The following is an 18,070-nucleotide window of genomic DNA, read 5'->3' on the forward strand; positions in this document are numbered from 1 at the left end:
CAAAGTCAGACTTCTAAATTACCAACCTGTGTAAAAGAAGCGGCAGTCACATTGTACATTTTAGAACAAAAGTATTACCATGAAATACCAGAAAAAAAATGCCAAAAGCTTCAATAAGAGATCAGGAAACAGATTTTATGCTGGGAGACTAAAGCAGGTGTCCTATGAAAGCCAGAAACAGTAAAAGTCTTGCTGCCTATAAAGTAAGGGCTGCTGAATACCAGGTTTTCATATAAACCTAATCCTAAAGTCAAAGGGTTTTGAGGGTGCATTTCAAAGCTGTCTTCAACAAGCACTGGAAGTAGAAATACAATGAATAAACCAGAACTTAGAGCCTCACAGAGTACGTCACCTGGTACAGAACCCAGACTCAAACCCCAAAGGTTACACTTTTATCACACCAATATTTCAACCTTGAGCATCGCCATCACGAACACACAACAGCAAATGTCACAGATTTGCTCTTTATACAGACCGTGTGTGTCCTACTGAGTTTTTCCAAAAGCAGTTTAAAATTATACTACTAGCCACCCCCTACCATTTTTCTCCCAGCAGTGCTAATTCTGTTCAGATCCCTCATTAATTCCTGTCCACTTTACTGTCCCTGGGGATTCCTGCTTCTTATTTCAATGAGAAGATTAAATGCTTTTCCGAAAAGACTCAATATTATGGAGAGAGACTTCCAATCCCAGTAAAGCAGCACCCCTGAGCTTATGGTTTCTCTTGCTGTGCCCCAGGTCCGTTTCTGCCCCATCCCTTGTCCTGGCAATAGCTCCCACACAACTGCATCATCTGCTGTTAGAAGGAAGTGATCCACATCAAGACTTTTTTTTTGGCCAGGTGGATTTCCCTTTGGATCAGCTGCCTGAGCTGGCCTGCAGTGCACCAGGGACTAATGGCAGGTGGAGCAGAGGCAGGAGTGCGCAGGAGGCAGTGCTCAGAGGTACAGATGCTATACAACCTCCACGAGCTCTCGCTGTGGTGCTCACAGACCTCCAGGTACAACCTTCTCCCTTTCCCCTCCTCACTCCAAAAGAAAACTCCAATAACCCCTAACACAATGGCACAGGAACGACCAACATATTCTACACAAAATAGTGGCCAAAGTGATTTCCTAAATTACTCAGCGTCACTACAGTGAGGCGTGATACGGGTGGCTGGATTATACACCTCACCCCCGTAGTGAGACAATAAGGGGCTAAGATAACAGGCAAAACTGTATCTACAAAGTCATCACCTGCTTATGTTTCCTTTTGCCTTTTGTAGAACTTTTGTCAGAAGGCTGCTTCTGGGATTCTCTTGTGTGCTTCTCTGGTACGGTTTTCTTTTCCACTTTGGGCGCATCAGCATCCTTGTAAGGCTTCCCTGGTATTCTTGATAAGAGGCTCAGGTCAATCTTCACAATAAGTGGGTACCTTTCATCAGGATCACTGAGTGGTGAAAGAAGCTCTTTCTCTTCCATAGGAGAGAACATTCTATGCCGAAAAAAGCTGTCATCCTCCTCCATGGAAGATTTAACAGGAGTCCTATTGCTCTCAGAATATTTGGGTGTTTGTGATGAAGGAGGCAGGCTTTCATTTTCATCTGAATCGGAGGATGAGGTATCTGTTTCTATGAATTCCCTGGATTTCTGGGCAGATTTGCTCGAAGCCTTGTATTTCTTCTTCTCCGTTGTAGGCCGAGGGGAAGATTTGGGCTCTTTCTTTATGTTAGGTTTTCTGGAACCTTTTGTGGCTGCCTTATGCCTGTTTGAAGGTATATTTGTTGCCATGTCTACTGGGGTTTCACTTTCTATTTTAAGACCTCCTCTAGGCTCTTCAACAGATGTCTTTTCTGCCTTCTTGGGCTGCTTTTTACCTACAGTCCTCCTCTGTGTTGAGCTGTCACTCTGCGCAGGTGATTTCTGCCTGCCACGACTGCCCTCTGAGCCCTTTTGGGTGGGTTTGGAATCTCGCCCTGGTGTAGAAGAAATCGAATCCTTGGATCCGCTTTGATCAGCGTACCCACTGCCTGTCCCCTGATCCCGTCCCTCTTTTTTGTAGCCTTGTGAGGACGGGATATTGCTGTCCACAGAAGAAGCTGGTGACACTTTATGCGAATTAACTTTGTTCAACCAGTTATCCAGTTGCCACTTGTTTGTTGGTGGTGGCTCTGGCTAAAAACAAAATTTAAAAAAACAGCAGTGTTATATTTAGCATTTCACACTTCTTCCATCTTTTCTGCAGGACACCTATACTGTGCTGCATGCCTAAGCAAGATGTACAACAAACATCTGAGATCAAGAATTAACAAAAAAAGGATGAATATAATATGATGAATGTAATATAGTTACAAATAGCAGCTCTCATTTCTCCCCTGGTCCAGAGCAGCTGCTATCCACAGGTGATGCCTGCTGCCTTGGCTATCCAGACTAGAAGACCACAGTTTTTCAGATAGGGTTACCATACCTAACGTCTGCACTCCACCAGGTAACTGATGGTAAGAATCCCCTCAAAGCTGAACAAAAACGTGCCCTTAAGTAAAGCACTATTATTGTATCCAGCTCCAGGTGCTTCGGCAGAAGAACACTGTGCAGATGTGGGCATGACTCCACATGTGTCAGTTCAACTTTTTTTTTAGACCACTTTGAGAACACATTCAATTTTTCTGCTTTTAAAACTCGGGATGAATCCGAACTAATGAAGACAGCCCAACTACACGTCAAATCCTACCTCAGGGGACGCGCTCTGTGATGGTTCATTAGCTTCACTGTCACTGGAACTGCTTTCACTTTCAGAGTCAGATCCTGAACTGCTTTCAGATCCACTATGGCTGCTCGAGTCATCCCTTGAATTATCTGCTCCTTCACTGTTATGCTGCGAAGGTTCAGAATTACTGCAAACAAAAATGAAGAAAAATAAAGAAATACTACCCAAGACGCAAACACATCCTAGAAGTCCCTCCATTAGGAAGAATGAAATCTAACATTTTAATTAACATTTGCTTAAAAATTCAACGCAATGCAGCTCACAATGGAAACAAATAAGAGCCTTTGTCCCGTCCCCCTGTGTCCCCCCCCCCCCCATTCACAAAGTGGTTAGTATAATTTGCAGGATAAACGCTATTTAATCCCCGATTACATTCTCATCACCTCTTGCTCTAACAGAAGATGAAAGACAAACAGATATTAGAAATGAGATAAGTCACGAGTGCTGACTGGACTGAATATCACCGCTTTACTTTCTGTGCTGCAATCTAGCAGGAATGCCTACCTTCCAGGTGTGCTCCTTGGCACTGTCTTATCACAATCCTGCAATTAAGAAGAAGAGCATGAAGCTTCTGGAAGTTACTTTAGGATTGCATATACAGTTATGTTGCAAAGCATCAATTTAGAGCCTTAAAATTTTTAAATATTTTGCCTGAATAGTGTTTTAATTCAGTACTTGAGAACGTTTGTCTCCGTTTTACTTGAACAGAAAGGAAAATAAATCAGTTTTCTCCAAGTTTTTACCACGGATGTGTCATCTCAGAGTCCCCTATATTCTGAGAGATCCTATTTTCTCAATCCCTAATAACATCTTTTTGGATCAGATTAATTGAAATTCTGTGATCCTATTCTAGAGATGGCCAGAGTACTAGTAGGTGACCAAGTAAATGCACTATCCTCAAGTTTTCCATGTGAGAAAACAAATCAAGTAATAGAAGTGGGAATAGGAAAAAAAGATTTTTTTAAAAAAAGGAGAGCGGGCTACTGCTGCATAGTATAGACCCTACAGGCATTTTTAATTTAGCATGCCAAATGCCATTTTTAACAGAAACTGCACAACATTAATACTGACAAAGAAAGAAAAGACTCATCTGTAGCAATAAAGGTGCTGTTATACAGATAAAACCCAGGAGTAAAACACACAAACACAGCAGCTCTTATCACCCCAAACACAGTCCCTGCACAGAAATGTTTATGCCATGCACTTGTTAGACAGCATGGAAGAACATGAAGGGTTCTGTGTTTAAATGGCAGCCCACTACACGTTATGAAGTACACTCCATTTTATTTTCAGAGAAAGTCCATTTGAAATCAGAAAGGCAAGAGTCTTCAGGTACAAGCGTACTATTCACACAAAACAGATGATTTTCCCCCAGTTTGCATTGCAGAATTCCTGGAGCTTGTTTAAAAACTTGCTAATTGATTTTTGCTTCTTAATTACAAATCTTTGAGCTGCTCAGGTTGCTGTTGGGAGTGCTGACTGCTGCTGAACTACCAAATTATCCACGCGCTTGGCATACTTTTCTGAAACTTTGGTACTGAATGAACATACCTGCTCTCCATCGCTGTCTTCACTGCTGCTAAGTTTTAAGTCATCTTTCAACATACTGTAAGGAAAGGGGAGAAAGTGAGACAAGTTTTTCCATGCACTTTAATTACATTCAAGGCATTCTTCTATATTCCATCATGTTATTGTTTATACTACACAGTAGGCTGCGTGGGTGAAATCTGCAAGTTACCATTCTAAAACATTTAATTGTTTAAGAATGGCGAGTTAAGTCATTCTTTAAAGAAGAAAAAAAAAAAAGAAAAACAGATTCTAATACTTTCACTCCTTTGTTCAATCTGTCAAATTTAGAAAGGAAACCCGATACATTTTACCAGTGCAGGAAGAGCTAAAATCTATATGTTCAATGTCTCGTATACAATGACCAAGAATACTGTTTTAAATTGAATTAAGTGGCTGTTTCCCGTCTCATGGCAAAAGCACAACTGTATTAAGCTATAATTCCTCTACTATTATTCAAAGTTATAATTACTCTATTATTTAAGCTGGTTATAATTACGCACACAATTTCACAATACTGAAAATATATGAACATGGTGAAAACATATAGTGGGGTATATTGCCTTTGGGCTCATTTAAAACAATGGATTACAAAAATAAGACATCTTACTCTGTCTGGTTCGATTCACATCTGGAGAAAGAAGATGAGAAAGGATTAAAAGTCTAGTATATCTGAATTTCACAGTATAGTTATTCTACTGATAATCTGGAAAGAAACACCAACCTCTAGACCTAGCCCAATATACTTTTCACTGTTATTCTTTTACAAAAGATAAATGTAATTCATTTTTAAAGCTTTTTGAACAGAGTACGATCACTTTGTTTCAAAGTCTATTGCAACAGTAAACATCTTCTAATCCTTCTTCCTATGCACCCCAGTTCAACTAATGCACAATGCTAATGTCTTGTCCTTAGATGCTCTTGCATTTTGTTTTGGAAACAGCACACTTCCTTCATGGAATTACACTACCATAACAAAAGCAAAGTCAAACGGTGAACTCCTATTTCTGCTACTTGTCGAAATGGCTGCATGTAAGTATCTTCTTAAACCTCATGTTTTCAGGAAACTGACTGCAAGTCTAAAATAAATAAAGAAATCAGCCTTCAATTATTTTCTATTTCCTTCCCACAGCTCATTTGCTTTTTAATCTTGTTAAGACTGCAATATGTACACAGACAAGCAGAAGAACTAGACTTCATTTTGCAATCGCATCGCAGCAAGTATTAACTCGGAATACCAGGTTTTCAGAATCTATAATCACTTTTATGAAACATACAATCAGGTGGCCAAACTTTATTTTCATGGACACATTTGTTTGGAAACACTCTTTAAGCAGCATATAATCAATTTTCAGGCTTGAGAAAGGTGGTGGAGTACGGTCATCTAGAATCTTCCAGTTACTTTTTATTTTTTCTTTCAGTTGTATGATTGAGGAAGTATAATGTTGGGTTTGTGTACCTAACGAACAAAAGCCTTTATTGGTCCCTTAAAGAGACTGAGCAGCATGAATTTAACTAGCTCCCCAACACAATTTACTGTCCCCTCCAATAACAAAACAGTTCCTCATCCTGTCTGTTTGTGCAACTGCTGCAAGCTGCTCCTAGCTGACAGCTTTGCAATGCACACGTTTGGGATGTCCTGTCCCGTCCTTATACGCTTCCAGTTCACAAGCCAGTTCCTCGGTCCGAACTCCTGCACACCTCTCCTGATGCCTGATGAAAGCAGGGGAAAGGAAAGCAGGCACGGTGTATCTGTTACTCATACCAATGCACCAGATTTGCTCTACTGGCCCTGAAACGGGCTTGCAGGAAACGATCCCTGTTTTCTGCCTGTCTGGCACAATATGCTAAAGGGTCTGTGCAAGAACTGACACAGTCAAGTAACAAAACAGCTATTTTCCCCATCTCTTAAAAATCAACAGTTATTTGAGAAACATTTTCTCAACAGCTACTTACGATTTGGATTGATGACCATTGGATGTTTTTGATGAAGGATTATATCGTTCTAGAAGAAAAAAGTGCAGAGTTTTAAACTCAGACAGGAAAATAGTCACTCCAAGATTGCCAGAAGTAAACAGACTTAGATAAACAAGTCCAGAATGGCTGAGCGAGCAGCAGAAAGTAATAACCAGCAGACACCAGGTACAGTCTCCCAGAGACCAACCAAGTGAGTGGGTGCAGAGACAAAACACCAAGTAAAACAACTAATCTAGAAAAATCTAGAAAGTTATTTAAATCATCGCTGTTGAAACCAATGTGTGCTTAATTTGGTTTTGATGGTGTGAAAAACTGCTTTGCTTCTATCAAGATTAATGTATTGCCTTCTGTATGCTGGGTACGGGATACAGGTCAACCTGTCAAGTTCCTGACTTTTTCAGCATCCCTACACAGCTTTTTAGTGGATAAGCAACCTTTAAATCCAAAAAGAAAACTCAAACCAACTCTTACAGTCAAAATATATACTGATATAATCTGCTTTTCAGTTTGGGGTTTCGTTCTTCCCTTTTCTTTAATTCTGGCATATTGTTAAGCATAGTACCGCAGGAACAAGAATTGAAGCTGTTAAGTTTCCCAGAAAACCCAAACAGGAGCTGAAAACCAGACCTATGATTTTATTTATCCTGCTTCTCCATTTGCATACAGAGAGATCAGTTGCTCCCAGAACACAGGTCTGTTTGTTAGCATCAGGGAATTACGTTTTGTTTCCTTAATTCCCCACTGTATTAGGTGTTTAGATTAAGCTGCTTGTGAATACCTAAGAATAAACCATTATGCTTTTACTACTTAATCTGTTTAATCACTTCAACAGGGAGTGGAAAGGCTTCTGGAAGACAACAGCACAAATCTAATTCCATTTTTCTAGATATGTTACCTGGTTAAATTACTCATTTCAGTAATATTCAAATTAAAGATAGAATTCAAGAGGAATAAAAGCTGCTTTTGTCTAATATATGGACATATATTTTGGGACAGGAATTCAAGATTATTAAGCTTAGCATTATAAGAATTCTTGATTGTGGATATAAAATCAAAAGAAAGAACCAAAGTAAAAATGAACATAGCAAAGGAGAAAATGCAATGTGGTTTTTCTACTAAAACATGAACATATGCACTCTATTAGTTTCTAATATGTCCAGGGGTTTTATCTGAGGGTGTTTTGTTTTTAGTACTCAGCTACTTTCAGACAGATCAACCAAACAGGCGTCTTTTCAGACATTTAAAAATATGACAAATTAAAGACACTATTTTTTTTTTCCTCCCCCAAACAGATACAACAGAGTTGCAAGGCTGTCACTGACTTTCTAGTTCTCAACAAGAAACTAGAAAGAAAATCAAATGCTATTTCATAGGTTAAAATCTGAGAAAGTACAGAAAATCTTAACCTAGACTCCATTCTATGAGCAGTCTGGAAAAGTCTCTTTCTTTAAAAAGTCTGACATCTTAGGGGGATACTAGAAATACTGAATCACAACAAAAACATTACACGTATTAAAGGAAGTTTAATATACTTACTCTGTTCTCCAGTGCCAAAACTGGACTGCTGGGACTCCTAAGGGGATAAAAAGATCACAGGAGTTTTTTCAAAGGGAATTTTAGCATATCAGAAAACATGCCGTCATCAAGCTATTCCTTGACTTTAAAGGATGGCACCTAACCTTTATAAAAACAAAACCACTCCCCCACCAAAAACACACGAACAACAACAACAACAGCGCAGAAAGAGTGATTCTTTATCTAGGCCCAAACTCCTTTCACCAACCACAGCAGAACAGCAAGCACATGGAAGGAGAGCTTCACGTTCCTCGTCTGGAGCTCAGCCGTCCCTCCGTGCCGGGGTTTAGGGGCCACGTGCAGCTGTACCTCTTGGTATCCAACACTCAATCTCTGTGTAACTTCCATAAATCTTATCTTCTTGTATGTTTAGCATGAAGATGAGCAGTGTGGTATGTTTTTATTTTCCTTACACATGGGGGAAAGCCTTGCTGTTAGTTTTACATATTTTCACTCAAATTCTTACCTTTTTCAGACACATACTGCATCTCGGTGGACAAGCCACGAGCATACTAACACTCAACGAACAATTAATGAGTATACTAATGCTCATATTAATGAAAAAAATCGCAGCTACAAAAGGGCACATGAGACAATGAAACTTGAAATCCCAACAGCCCTGCACACACGCTGCGTCCGACTCCTCGTCTCCGAATGCTCCGAACGAGTTCCTGGGGAAATGCAGGCAGGCACAGCTAACAGATCAGTTCCCTTCTTCACCCCCACCCCTGGTCCCAATAACAGCCAAATCCGCATGTAATCAGGCAATTCACTGGTACCAGCGCCAACGAAGAGTGATATGTACCTGCCTTGAGAAACAACGGACTTGTTACCTACAAGTCTAGCCTTGAAAGATGAAGCCTGACGAATTTTAGCACTGGTGTGATCTTTGGTTTTCCCATTCCAGAAAACCCCATTCTGTCTCCCGAAACATAGTACGTTATCAAACTTTTCAAACACTAACGTATTGTTTCAATAAACAAATATGCAGAGTACCGAGTTACCGGAAAACATCTAAGCCAGTTTGCCATTTCAAACCAGGACCCTCCTGACCTCATTCTAAAACAAGGACAAATGTTGACTTCAAGCATGAAAGGTGAAAAATTTGAGTTAATTCTTGAAGTCACACACACGTTTTACAACAATGAATTGCAGGGGTTTTGGTACAGCTATGAACCCATCTTCCCTACCAGCCAGCTCACTGACGTGCGGAGTTGCTAGATGTGCAATTTCCAAATGTAACAAAAGCTTTATGCAACAAGGCGTGCTTAGAAAATTCTAACTTCCTTTAACTTTTTTATTTCAGAAGTGGAAGCAGTTGAAATAATGTCTTGGACAAGTATTTTGTCAGTGGTCTAGAAGAAGACTTCTCTCAGAACCACAGCTTGCTAGGTGACTTCACTTTCAGGTGTTCCAAACGCCTCTAATCTTTACCAACTGAATGAAAGAAAGGGACAATAAAAATAAAATTTAACTATTCCTGAAGTGCAAAGAGAGGACAAAGCTGGAAAAAGTGTTGTGACTTCAACAGAAAGCAAAGCTGTACTTCCTTCAAAATAAAACCAGGTTTTTATCTTTGACACAAGTACAAGGAGCGCAGGCGTGATTCCCCAGTTTCCTTTGCCTATCGTCAGCTTAGACAAGTAGACAAGACTGATAAAACCCAAGTCAAAAAAGAAGTAAAGACCATACAGTAATCAAAATACCACATCTACAGAGCATCTGTGCTGGGGTGAGCACAAGATGAGGAACTGGCACCCATTCTCACCAGTACACACAGCATAAATTCTGCAGAAAGCGCCTAATTGCTCGCGTCAGTCAACTTCCTATTTCTAAGGCACAGCGCAGTGTTTCAGTTAAGTGCACTTGAACGAGGAGTTATGTTTAAATACACAACTTTTTCCAAATACCTCACCATCTATTTTCTCTTTGAATACATTATTTCTTTAAGAATCTCAGAAATTAACAAATAAATACGAATATACACTTTCAACTATGAGGTTACCTACAGCAGTATCTTCTAAAGGTCTACTTCAAAAAGAAATTAAAAATATCTTCAAGGAAGGAAACCTCTTTCGCAGAATACCACTGAGGTTAGGTAGTGAAGACACTTAAACAGGAAATAAGATTGCTGCTCATAGTCTGCCACAAAAACTGTGGTGAGAAACCACCTGGTAGCTGATGAGAACAGTAGGGGGGTACCAAATCCTCATCCGCAGGTCAGCACTGGGGCTGCGTGCAGGCTGCGGTGAATGGGACCCGTTTCCATGTAATGTCTGAAAACTCAGATCTCACTTCTATTTCTCAGAAGAAAGTTTCCGTATCACAAAGGATCGACACACCTGCCCACTGGCCATTATGGTCACTTCAGAACAGGGCAGACGCTGAACAAAGCTGGAGACAGAATCCACCTCTCCAGAGACGTCTGCAGGTCACTGCACGGGTATGCAGGCACCAAACCTGGCAATGAGGCTTGCTTTGAGACGAAAAGCTCTCACCCTCTAAGAAACAGCTGGATTTTTGAATATTTTACAAACACACCAGTACTTCCTGCTTTGGAGATGTTGACTGTGAGCCCATGGCTTTAAAAACAAAACAAAACAAAACACAAAAAGCCCCACACTTAGGTAGGATAAAATTATAGTGTTAGGTCACCAGGTAACATTTTAACCAAGAGTCAGGAATCTTTTTTTTTTTTACATAGTATCCATAAAACTTTCCCTGACCTATTTTCATGAAGTTTTATCTTCTGATTCAAAGACTTTCTGATATTAGGTATATTTACAATCCTGCAGACAGGCACCAGTCGGTGCTTTGAGTCCCTGCAACCTTACTCACTGTCTGCACATAGGAGGAGGGATCTTATCCCGACAGCCTTACAAATAAAGTCGTCCACTAAAACAAGCCTAATTCTATGTGTGCAGGCAAAACATGCTGGGCTTCTGCACACAAAAGGAATGCTGTGAAATACTGCAGCACATCACTTGTGAATAAATAGAATATTAAAGAGAACGAGCTTTTCTAGAGCAGCACTGCTTGATTAAAGTAAATCACTGCTTTGTTTTGTTTTCTGAATTCTGCTCTGGGTCCAGGCAGCACAAGCCTACGGCTCGCTGGCTTGCTGGAATTCTGCGAAGATCCTGCTGCCAAGAATGACAGAGGGGAGAAGGCAGAGGAAATTACAGACTTTGGACATGGAGAGAGAATTTGACAAAGTTCCATGGCTAAGATGTGCAGCCACAAAATAAAAAAGCTGGCAAAAAGTCAAAAGAGTCAGAGCAGCCATAAATGGAATTTTTTTTTTGCAAACTGGGTGAAGAAACACAATCCAGGTTGATAGATTCAAAACAAGAAAAAAAAAACACCGAAGACACAACCACCCTTTTTAGTTCAAGTATCAACAAGGCCGTGCAGCCTTACGTAGTTTCTCTGGACATGGCAAAGGCCTACCTATCTCTGCACAGCTTCCTTCTCCCCAGACTGAGTCAAACAGATGCACGGAGACAAAAACACGACAAGACAGGGCGATGACAACAGGACAGTCTGTAGCTCCAAGATATCTAGCCAGTAGGAGAAACAGAACTGTTTAACCTTTCAGTCTGTGGGAGTTTGTGGATGTGCACTTACAGAGGCTGCAACTTTTGACCAAGAAGTAATCGTGAGCTATAGCTGGGGCCTTTTGGAAAACTGTACTCACTTGGTGCTCATCTGGGTAAATCACCTAGATTAAACTTTTTTCCAACACTGAGGAAAACTATTACAGATGCTCACGCGGAAGTATTTTCTTATGACCAACCAGTCAGAAAGAGAGAACATATTTCTTTTCAAACTAGATTGTGATAAAGAGTAATCCAACATGCTTATTTCATGTATTAGAGCTCCCTTACTTGGATTTTCAAACATGCAAACTCCAAAACATCTTCATGTTAAGGGAAATAGGGCTAGGACATTGACCTCAAAGCATTCATATAACAACACAATCTGTTTAGACACATTTCATTTAGAGATCTCAGGAAGAAAATCTTAAAATACATTTCACTGAACTGTTTTGGGGAGTAATTTGTATCAAACAGGAAATGGACAGCAGCAAATGGTCCTCTAGCATGGCAGCCTGGTCAGAAAAGGTGTAGTCCTCATGATTATTAAGGGAACTTCTAAAAAACGACCAGCATCATTTCTGCAATCTGAAATGACGCCAAATTAGGGCCAGAGTACCTCTACCCATTTCAGATGTATGTTGAGCTTTTAGAAAAATTATATTCTCAAGTTAAATCTCTTTCTGCTAATCAACAGGTACAAATTCCTCCACGAGTCAGCTATCGCAAGCTCAACTGTACTTGCTAAAGTTGCTCCCCAAACTCTCTACCCTGCCTACCTACCAGCTTCCAAGACACTTCAGATTACAGAGCTGCAGTTCAAGGCAAACAATCGCTTCTGCCAGTTCGCCTTAAAACACTGCAGGTGGGAGTACAAGAGCCAGCCCGAGGGGAAAGGAGCAAACAGCCAAGACAAAAAGGTAGGAGAATGCAAGCTCCTTCCTCAGAGGTGTAGGCTCAAGCAGGTCTCCTGGAAACATGCCCTTTGCTGTCAGCAGCAGCAAAAAGCAGCCGATTTCCCTTTCAAATTAATAGTTTAAATGCTTCAGTAGTTATTAAGTATATGGGAAGCTAATGAGGCATATTTCTGTGCAAGTGATCTCAAAACTTCTTTAGCAGAAGTCCCATTAAAAACTAGAAATGTAAGATCTAACAGAACTACAACTGGACTTCAAAATTAAGAGGAAAATTCAGTTTATGCAGAGAAGCACATTGGAATTTCTCAGCATTTACCAGGCAGTCTCCACTGCTTGCTAGATGAGGTAAACAACGCTTGCTTCTGCACAAAGTGGTGCAGAGTATTCCCCTAACAGGGAAAAGGCTCAGTGGCATTTTAAAGCTTCAGAATTTCCCTGAAGAAGGTTTGAATTTTTGAAATAGAATTTAATATAAAAAGGGAAAGCTTATACATGTCTTTGCAGATGTTGAAGACTGTTTACGCATGTAAACACGAGAAAAAATAATGACATTTTTCATAAGAACGACAATGTTATAGTGAAGCAAGATGAAGAGTTGCATAGCACTGAAACAAGCACAGAACTATACAGAATTGAATTTAAAAGGTTCCAAAATCATAATCTTTAATAGGAGCTACTTTTTTAAACAGCATTCGGTATTTGACTACAGCACTGACCTTTGTTGGAAAAGGAAATTTTGACGGTTCCGTTTTGCACGGTGTGTGAATAGCAGTCAGTGGAGGAGGCCAAGAATGGGTCATCTCCTGTACCAAAACAAAAAAGACAAGCTGTTAACAAAACAAAAGCAGAGCAAAGATTTCAGATTTATATCCTGATTCAAATGGTAAACCTCTCAATTTTCAGTTCATTTTTTCACATTTCACTAAGCTTTATATTCAAAACTTCATTTCCCAAACATATAACGAAGATTTTGCACATAAACCTAAACCTTCAATTGCTACCCATGAAAACAAATAGGTAAGACATAACAACAAAATAAGCAGAAAGGCACAAATCAATAAAATTGGTTGGCCTGAACATAAACTGAAGTAGAAGCCAGCGCCTGATCACTTCAGCCTGTGAAGAGCACATGTAAGATAAAGGGGTAAAAAGAAAAATCCTGGGAAGGGAAATCTATAAAATTTGAGGAAAAAGAGGTGAAAATCAATACCTGAAGCAGGAAAGAAAGCATTCTGTATTCACTCAGAGCATCTCCAAGGACCGTGGAGTACTGAAGGTCAGAGCAAATATGCTATGGAAATGCTCACGGGGCAACGGCACCTTTGTGATAGCAGACACATGAACGGGAGGACACATGAGGCGTAAAAAGGCTTGAGAAAATAACGCAGGTAGACGAGAAGAGAAGGGTCTGCTGTCACCTAGCTACAAATAATTATAATCTAAAAAGATATTGGAAGGTAACAACTGTATTTTGGTGGAAGAAATGGCTCAATTCTGGTTAGATTAGCGGGGACGGGGCTAGAAGAAAAGGAATGCCAGGAGGATATCCAGGCGATGTGTGCACCCAGCAGTGCACAGCGCCCAGCTCACACACAGCTCTGCCTCCAGTTTTCCCCAGTCTACCCGCTTTAGTGGATTAATTGAAGAGCCCTCCTGTAATGACCTGCGGTCAAGCCAATTTAATAGGAACTAATCAGTTAGAGAGTACTTTCCACCTCCTTAGTAACATTTGTGTTTTCAACAAAGAAGTTATGAAAAAAAGCAGAGAACTTACTTTTAGAATTTCATCCACACAGCTCACATCGCCAGATGCTGATGCCTAGAAATCAAAACTCAAGATTAACATCTCCTAAAGCAGATTTTCTTTAAAAGATCCCAGGAGTTTGAAGCAGTTAAAAATAAACTTCAATCCTTATCATGGTTCATATGGAGTCTATATAAATACAAACAGACCTTATTAATTCTTTTCAACAACATTAATTTTAATATCAGATAGATTCAGATTTTGATGGGATGAGTCACATCCAGTTGTGAAAAGCAAATACAGCGGGTCTATAAAACTGCCACAAGAATCTCTTACTTTTCACTTGACAGTTAAAGCGATCTTGGTCAGTCAGAATATTAAAAACTTCTGGAAAGAGGGGAAAAAGAATCACGGCTTTCAGTCTTTCCCTGGAAGAAGCCACTGCACAATACCTGAACTCAAATATATGACCATGAATACGTAGTAATGACAAACTGCTTTACAAAGTAAAGCAGCACAGCACGAAACTAGAAACAGCAACCATTATGAAACTATGAATCTTCTGCATCCGGGACACTAGGAACAGAAAGAAAGCAGAATGACTACACATCTCTGCATTAACACCAGCACGTCAAGTCTTTCAGAAGGTGGAAATAATTTTTTGACTTTCCTTATCTGTTTCCTGAATCTCAATTTGCTATTTGTTGAAAACCCAGGAACAAAAGTTTTTTTTTTCTAGCCACTGCCACTCAGACAGTTCATACGAAATGCACTGACATTTTATTAAGAAAGGCACTCTCCTTGCAAGTGAGCTGTAGTCAAGGTCTGTGCCTTAGAGATTCCAGGATTATCAAACTCTTACAAGTTGTTAGTCCAACAGTATTCTGTATCCAGCACACCTGATGAAAGTTCTGAACCTTTTTCAGTTTGGTGTGCTTCGGGGTTAGCTTATGTCCCCTAGGTGAAGGTATAACAATCACATCTAGAAATTACTGCAGGCTTCAAAAGAAAACCTGAGATACTCAGATAGCATCACTTGACTAAGACAACAGGGCTCCAGTAAAGACAATATATGGATGCAGGCTTGTCCAAAGACCTGTGAATATCCTACTATTTTACTGACTTCAGAAGTACTCTAGGAAAATGAGCCTGTCAGGGCTAAGCCTTTCTCAGTATGTCTCATAGGCTCTGTTTAATGAAAATCACAGTAGCCACATGGAAGAATTTCACATTTTCCATTTAAAATACAGGTTTTCACCAGGAAACATGCTTTACTTAACAAAAAAACAGCGTTTACTGTAAACTACATCTTGGTTACATAGATTGGGATTTTAAAGAAGCTGGAAAATCCCAGCCCTAAGGGACTATCATTTAAGAACCCAGTAAATAGGTAGGAACTTACATCTAGTGGTTGGGAAGGTATTTTCAGCTTGGTTAGATGTGCTTTGCTGCTGGGCTTCAGCTCATTCACACTGCTGCTGTGAGTCTGACTACTGTAGTGTTCAGAAGATAACTTTGGTTCCATGGATTCCTGCCCATCCATTGGCCTTACATAAGCAGTGGGTTTCTGTAACATTGAATTGGACTTGGACATTAGTGAAGGTGGAAAAGACTGATTAGAGTGTTGTCCACTTGAAAATGAGGGCACGCGGGAGGGAGAGTCCCAGTTGGCATCTGGATCCCGGGGAGATTTGGACCGTTGATGTTCTTTGCTGTGATGATCATTTCCATGAGATCTCGAATGGCTAGAGCTCAACGAAGAAACAGCAGGTGGTTTTCCAGGGCTGGAAGAACGGGATTTGGAGTGTTCTGATCCATGCTGGCTTTTTTTGCGGCTGCTGCTGCTACTGTATGAGTCACGGTCATGCCTCTGGCCACTACTGCTAGTGTTATTGCCACTGCCACGCTGACTGCTGTGTCCGCTCTGTAAACCCGAGGACCGTTTCTGAGATTGCGAGGAAGTGCTAGGTGCTGGTCCTACAGGAGTCCATTTGCTACTCTGATGCGAACTAGTATTGTGTCTCTGGTCACCAAAGAAACTTTGGTTTGATTTTTCATCTGTTGCTGATGGTACGGTTGGTTTGGGAATTCCAACGAGCTTCTGTTGCGATCTGTCTCCTATAAGATCCTCCATTTCGTCATAATTACCGAGCATGCTCTGAATGCGACTAGACAATTTGTCTTCTTTGCTGGTCTGTGAAAGTCATTAAAAAATGCAAAATACAGTGTTAAAAGCCACAACTTCGCTTTCAGTGAATTGACTCGACAACCAGTGCAGTTAAATCTAAATTTCAAGGCTAAGATCGTGGCTAGCACCCCTATCTTTTTCCCAGTGCTTCCTAGTCCCAGGTGTACTTTTCACACCACACACCGTTCACTCCACAACTTTTCTTGTTCAGGAGAAAGGTCTTCAGTCATAAGGCTTTACTTCCTGCAAACTAGACGAAATTGTGATAGGGGAATGGCTCAGCTTCTAAGGTGTGTTTTGAACTATGTAATGAAAACCCTAAATCGTACATTATTTTTTTTAAGCTATCCCAGAATTAAGCCTTGTTGTTTGTTTGTTTGTTTTTCCACTGGTCTTTGGCAAATCAAACCTGGAAGGAAACTTAGCATAGGTTTAAAGAGATCATAAACTAAAAAGTTAGATACAAACTAATCGGCACACTAGTTAAAGCTTAAAGAAACAGGACTACACCAAAAAGCTGATAATCCTATTACGTCAGGTATTTCAGTATTTAAAATTAACTAACCTCCTACTTAAATACTCCTATAAATCTGCCCGTGAAGCTGCTAACTAACTGTCCGTCCTATTTTCAGGACTTGCTAAATACCAGTTGACATAAGAACCGCGATCTAAAAAGATTTCAGATAACAATAAAATTTTAAATACATATTTGCATACAACTGCCACAAAAATGAATTTGTGAAAACGGCATAAACTCACAACTTTGTAGGGTTCCGCAAAGAGAGGAGAGTTAGGTGGAAAGGCTTCTTCACCCTGCTGAATTTCTTGATTTCGCCTTTCCCTTTCTTTCATACGCAGCACATTCCGGTCTTCACGGTTCATGTTGCTACAAAAAAAAAAAAACAACAACATAATTTCCTGATCACAGAAGGAAAGAGAAAGGATGAAGGCAGGCGCAGTTACCCCCTTCCCTCCTAGGAGACGTTTCTAGTCAAAGCAGTCGTTTCAGCGGAGTTCTGTCAATGTCGCACTTTGCCTTAGGCCCCCCAGTGTGCGCCTATTGCAGAAATGCAGACTAAAAACTGGAAAGCTCCCCTCCCACCCCTCTTCCCTGGAAGTTTGCTCTTGCTGTTTGAGTTAACAGCAATACGCCCAGTTGTAGCAACACAAAAAAATATGTCAGAAGTGATTCCCTTGGCATTTGATAAAGCCTTGGGACTCCCAGGAATCAACAAAATCGGATGACCGGTAAGGCCTCCCTGGTTTTGTGAGCGCAATTCTTTGTGTTAAGAGATCTATAAAAGCACCCCCCTGGGATGCAAAAAGCACCGATGGTGCTTCCAGAGAAGAAATTCACATTCTTCCACATAAGCTGCAGTCTAAGATGAAAAAGTCATCTACTTAGAAAGTCGTCGTTTCATGTTTCTGGACAGGTTCCTGTTAAAAGTAACAGCAAGAAAGTTTGCTAGAGCGCCGATTTGAAAGCTGTGCAAAAGCAGCTGTTCTCTTCTAGGAAGACTTCTACCTATCACTTGGTGGGTTTTTAGCTTTTTTTAACATTATTCTTTTCACCTTAATAACATTTTAGCCTTTCATTGCAATTTCTTACTCATCTGGCTTCATTCTGCCTGCTGCTCTGCTCTAGTAAGGCCTGCCGGGACGCCAAGCCCCGAACAGCCCCAGCGTCGGTTTCCACACTCCGAGCTTTTCAAGGCGCTGCGTTTGTTGCACTTCCCTGAAACATTCGCCTTGTAAACAAG

At 40.5% G+C, this 18,070-nt stretch overlaps 1 protein-coding gene across 2 annotated transcripts in view; it reads right to left on the minus strand.

Moving 5' to 3' along the window:
• AFF4 (AF4/FMR2 family member 4) overlaps positions 1 to 17,194 on the minus strand; it is a 31,685-nt gene extending 14,491 nt beyond the window's left edge. For both annotated transcript variants that reach the window (XM_035338360.1, XM_035338359.1), the window contains exons 1-11: positions 17,070 to 17,194; positions 15,525 to 16,316; positions 14,153 to 14,197; positions 13,095 to 13,181; positions 7,827 to 7,863; positions 6,270 to 6,318; positions 4,924 to 4,944; positions 4,299 to 4,353; positions 3,252 to 3,289; positions 2,712 to 2,874; positions 1,238 to 2,155 (exon numbers count right to left, since the gene is read on the minus strand). In XM_035338360.1, coding sequence (XP_035194251.1) covers positions 1,238 to 2,155; positions 2,712 to 2,874; positions 3,252 to 3,289; positions 4,299 to 4,353; positions 4,924 to 4,944; positions 6,270 to 6,318; positions 7,827 to 7,863; positions 13,095 to 13,181; positions 14,153 to 14,197; positions 15,525 to 16,316; positions 17,070 to 17,192 — 2,328 coding nt within the window. In that variant the 5' untranslated portion in view covers positions 17,193 to 17,194. The remainder of the gene's footprint in view (positions 1 to 1,237; positions 2,156 to 2,711; positions 2,875 to 3,251; positions 3,290 to 4,298; positions 4,354 to 4,923; positions 4,945 to 6,269; positions 6,319 to 7,826; positions 7,864 to 13,094; positions 13,182 to 14,152; positions 14,198 to 15,524; positions 16,317 to 17,069) is intronic.
• Positions 17,195 to 18,070: the final 876 nt, after the last annotated feature.

Source organism: Oxyura jamaicensis, chromosome 13 (genome assembly GCF_011077185.1).
Source record: "Oxyura jamaicensis isolate SHBP4307 breed ruddy duck chromosome 13, BPBGC_Ojam_1.0, whole genome shotgun sequence".
Taxonomy (NCBI): domain Eukaryota; kingdom Metazoa; phylum Chordata; class Aves; order Anseriformes; family Anatidae; genus Oxyura; species Oxyura jamaicensis.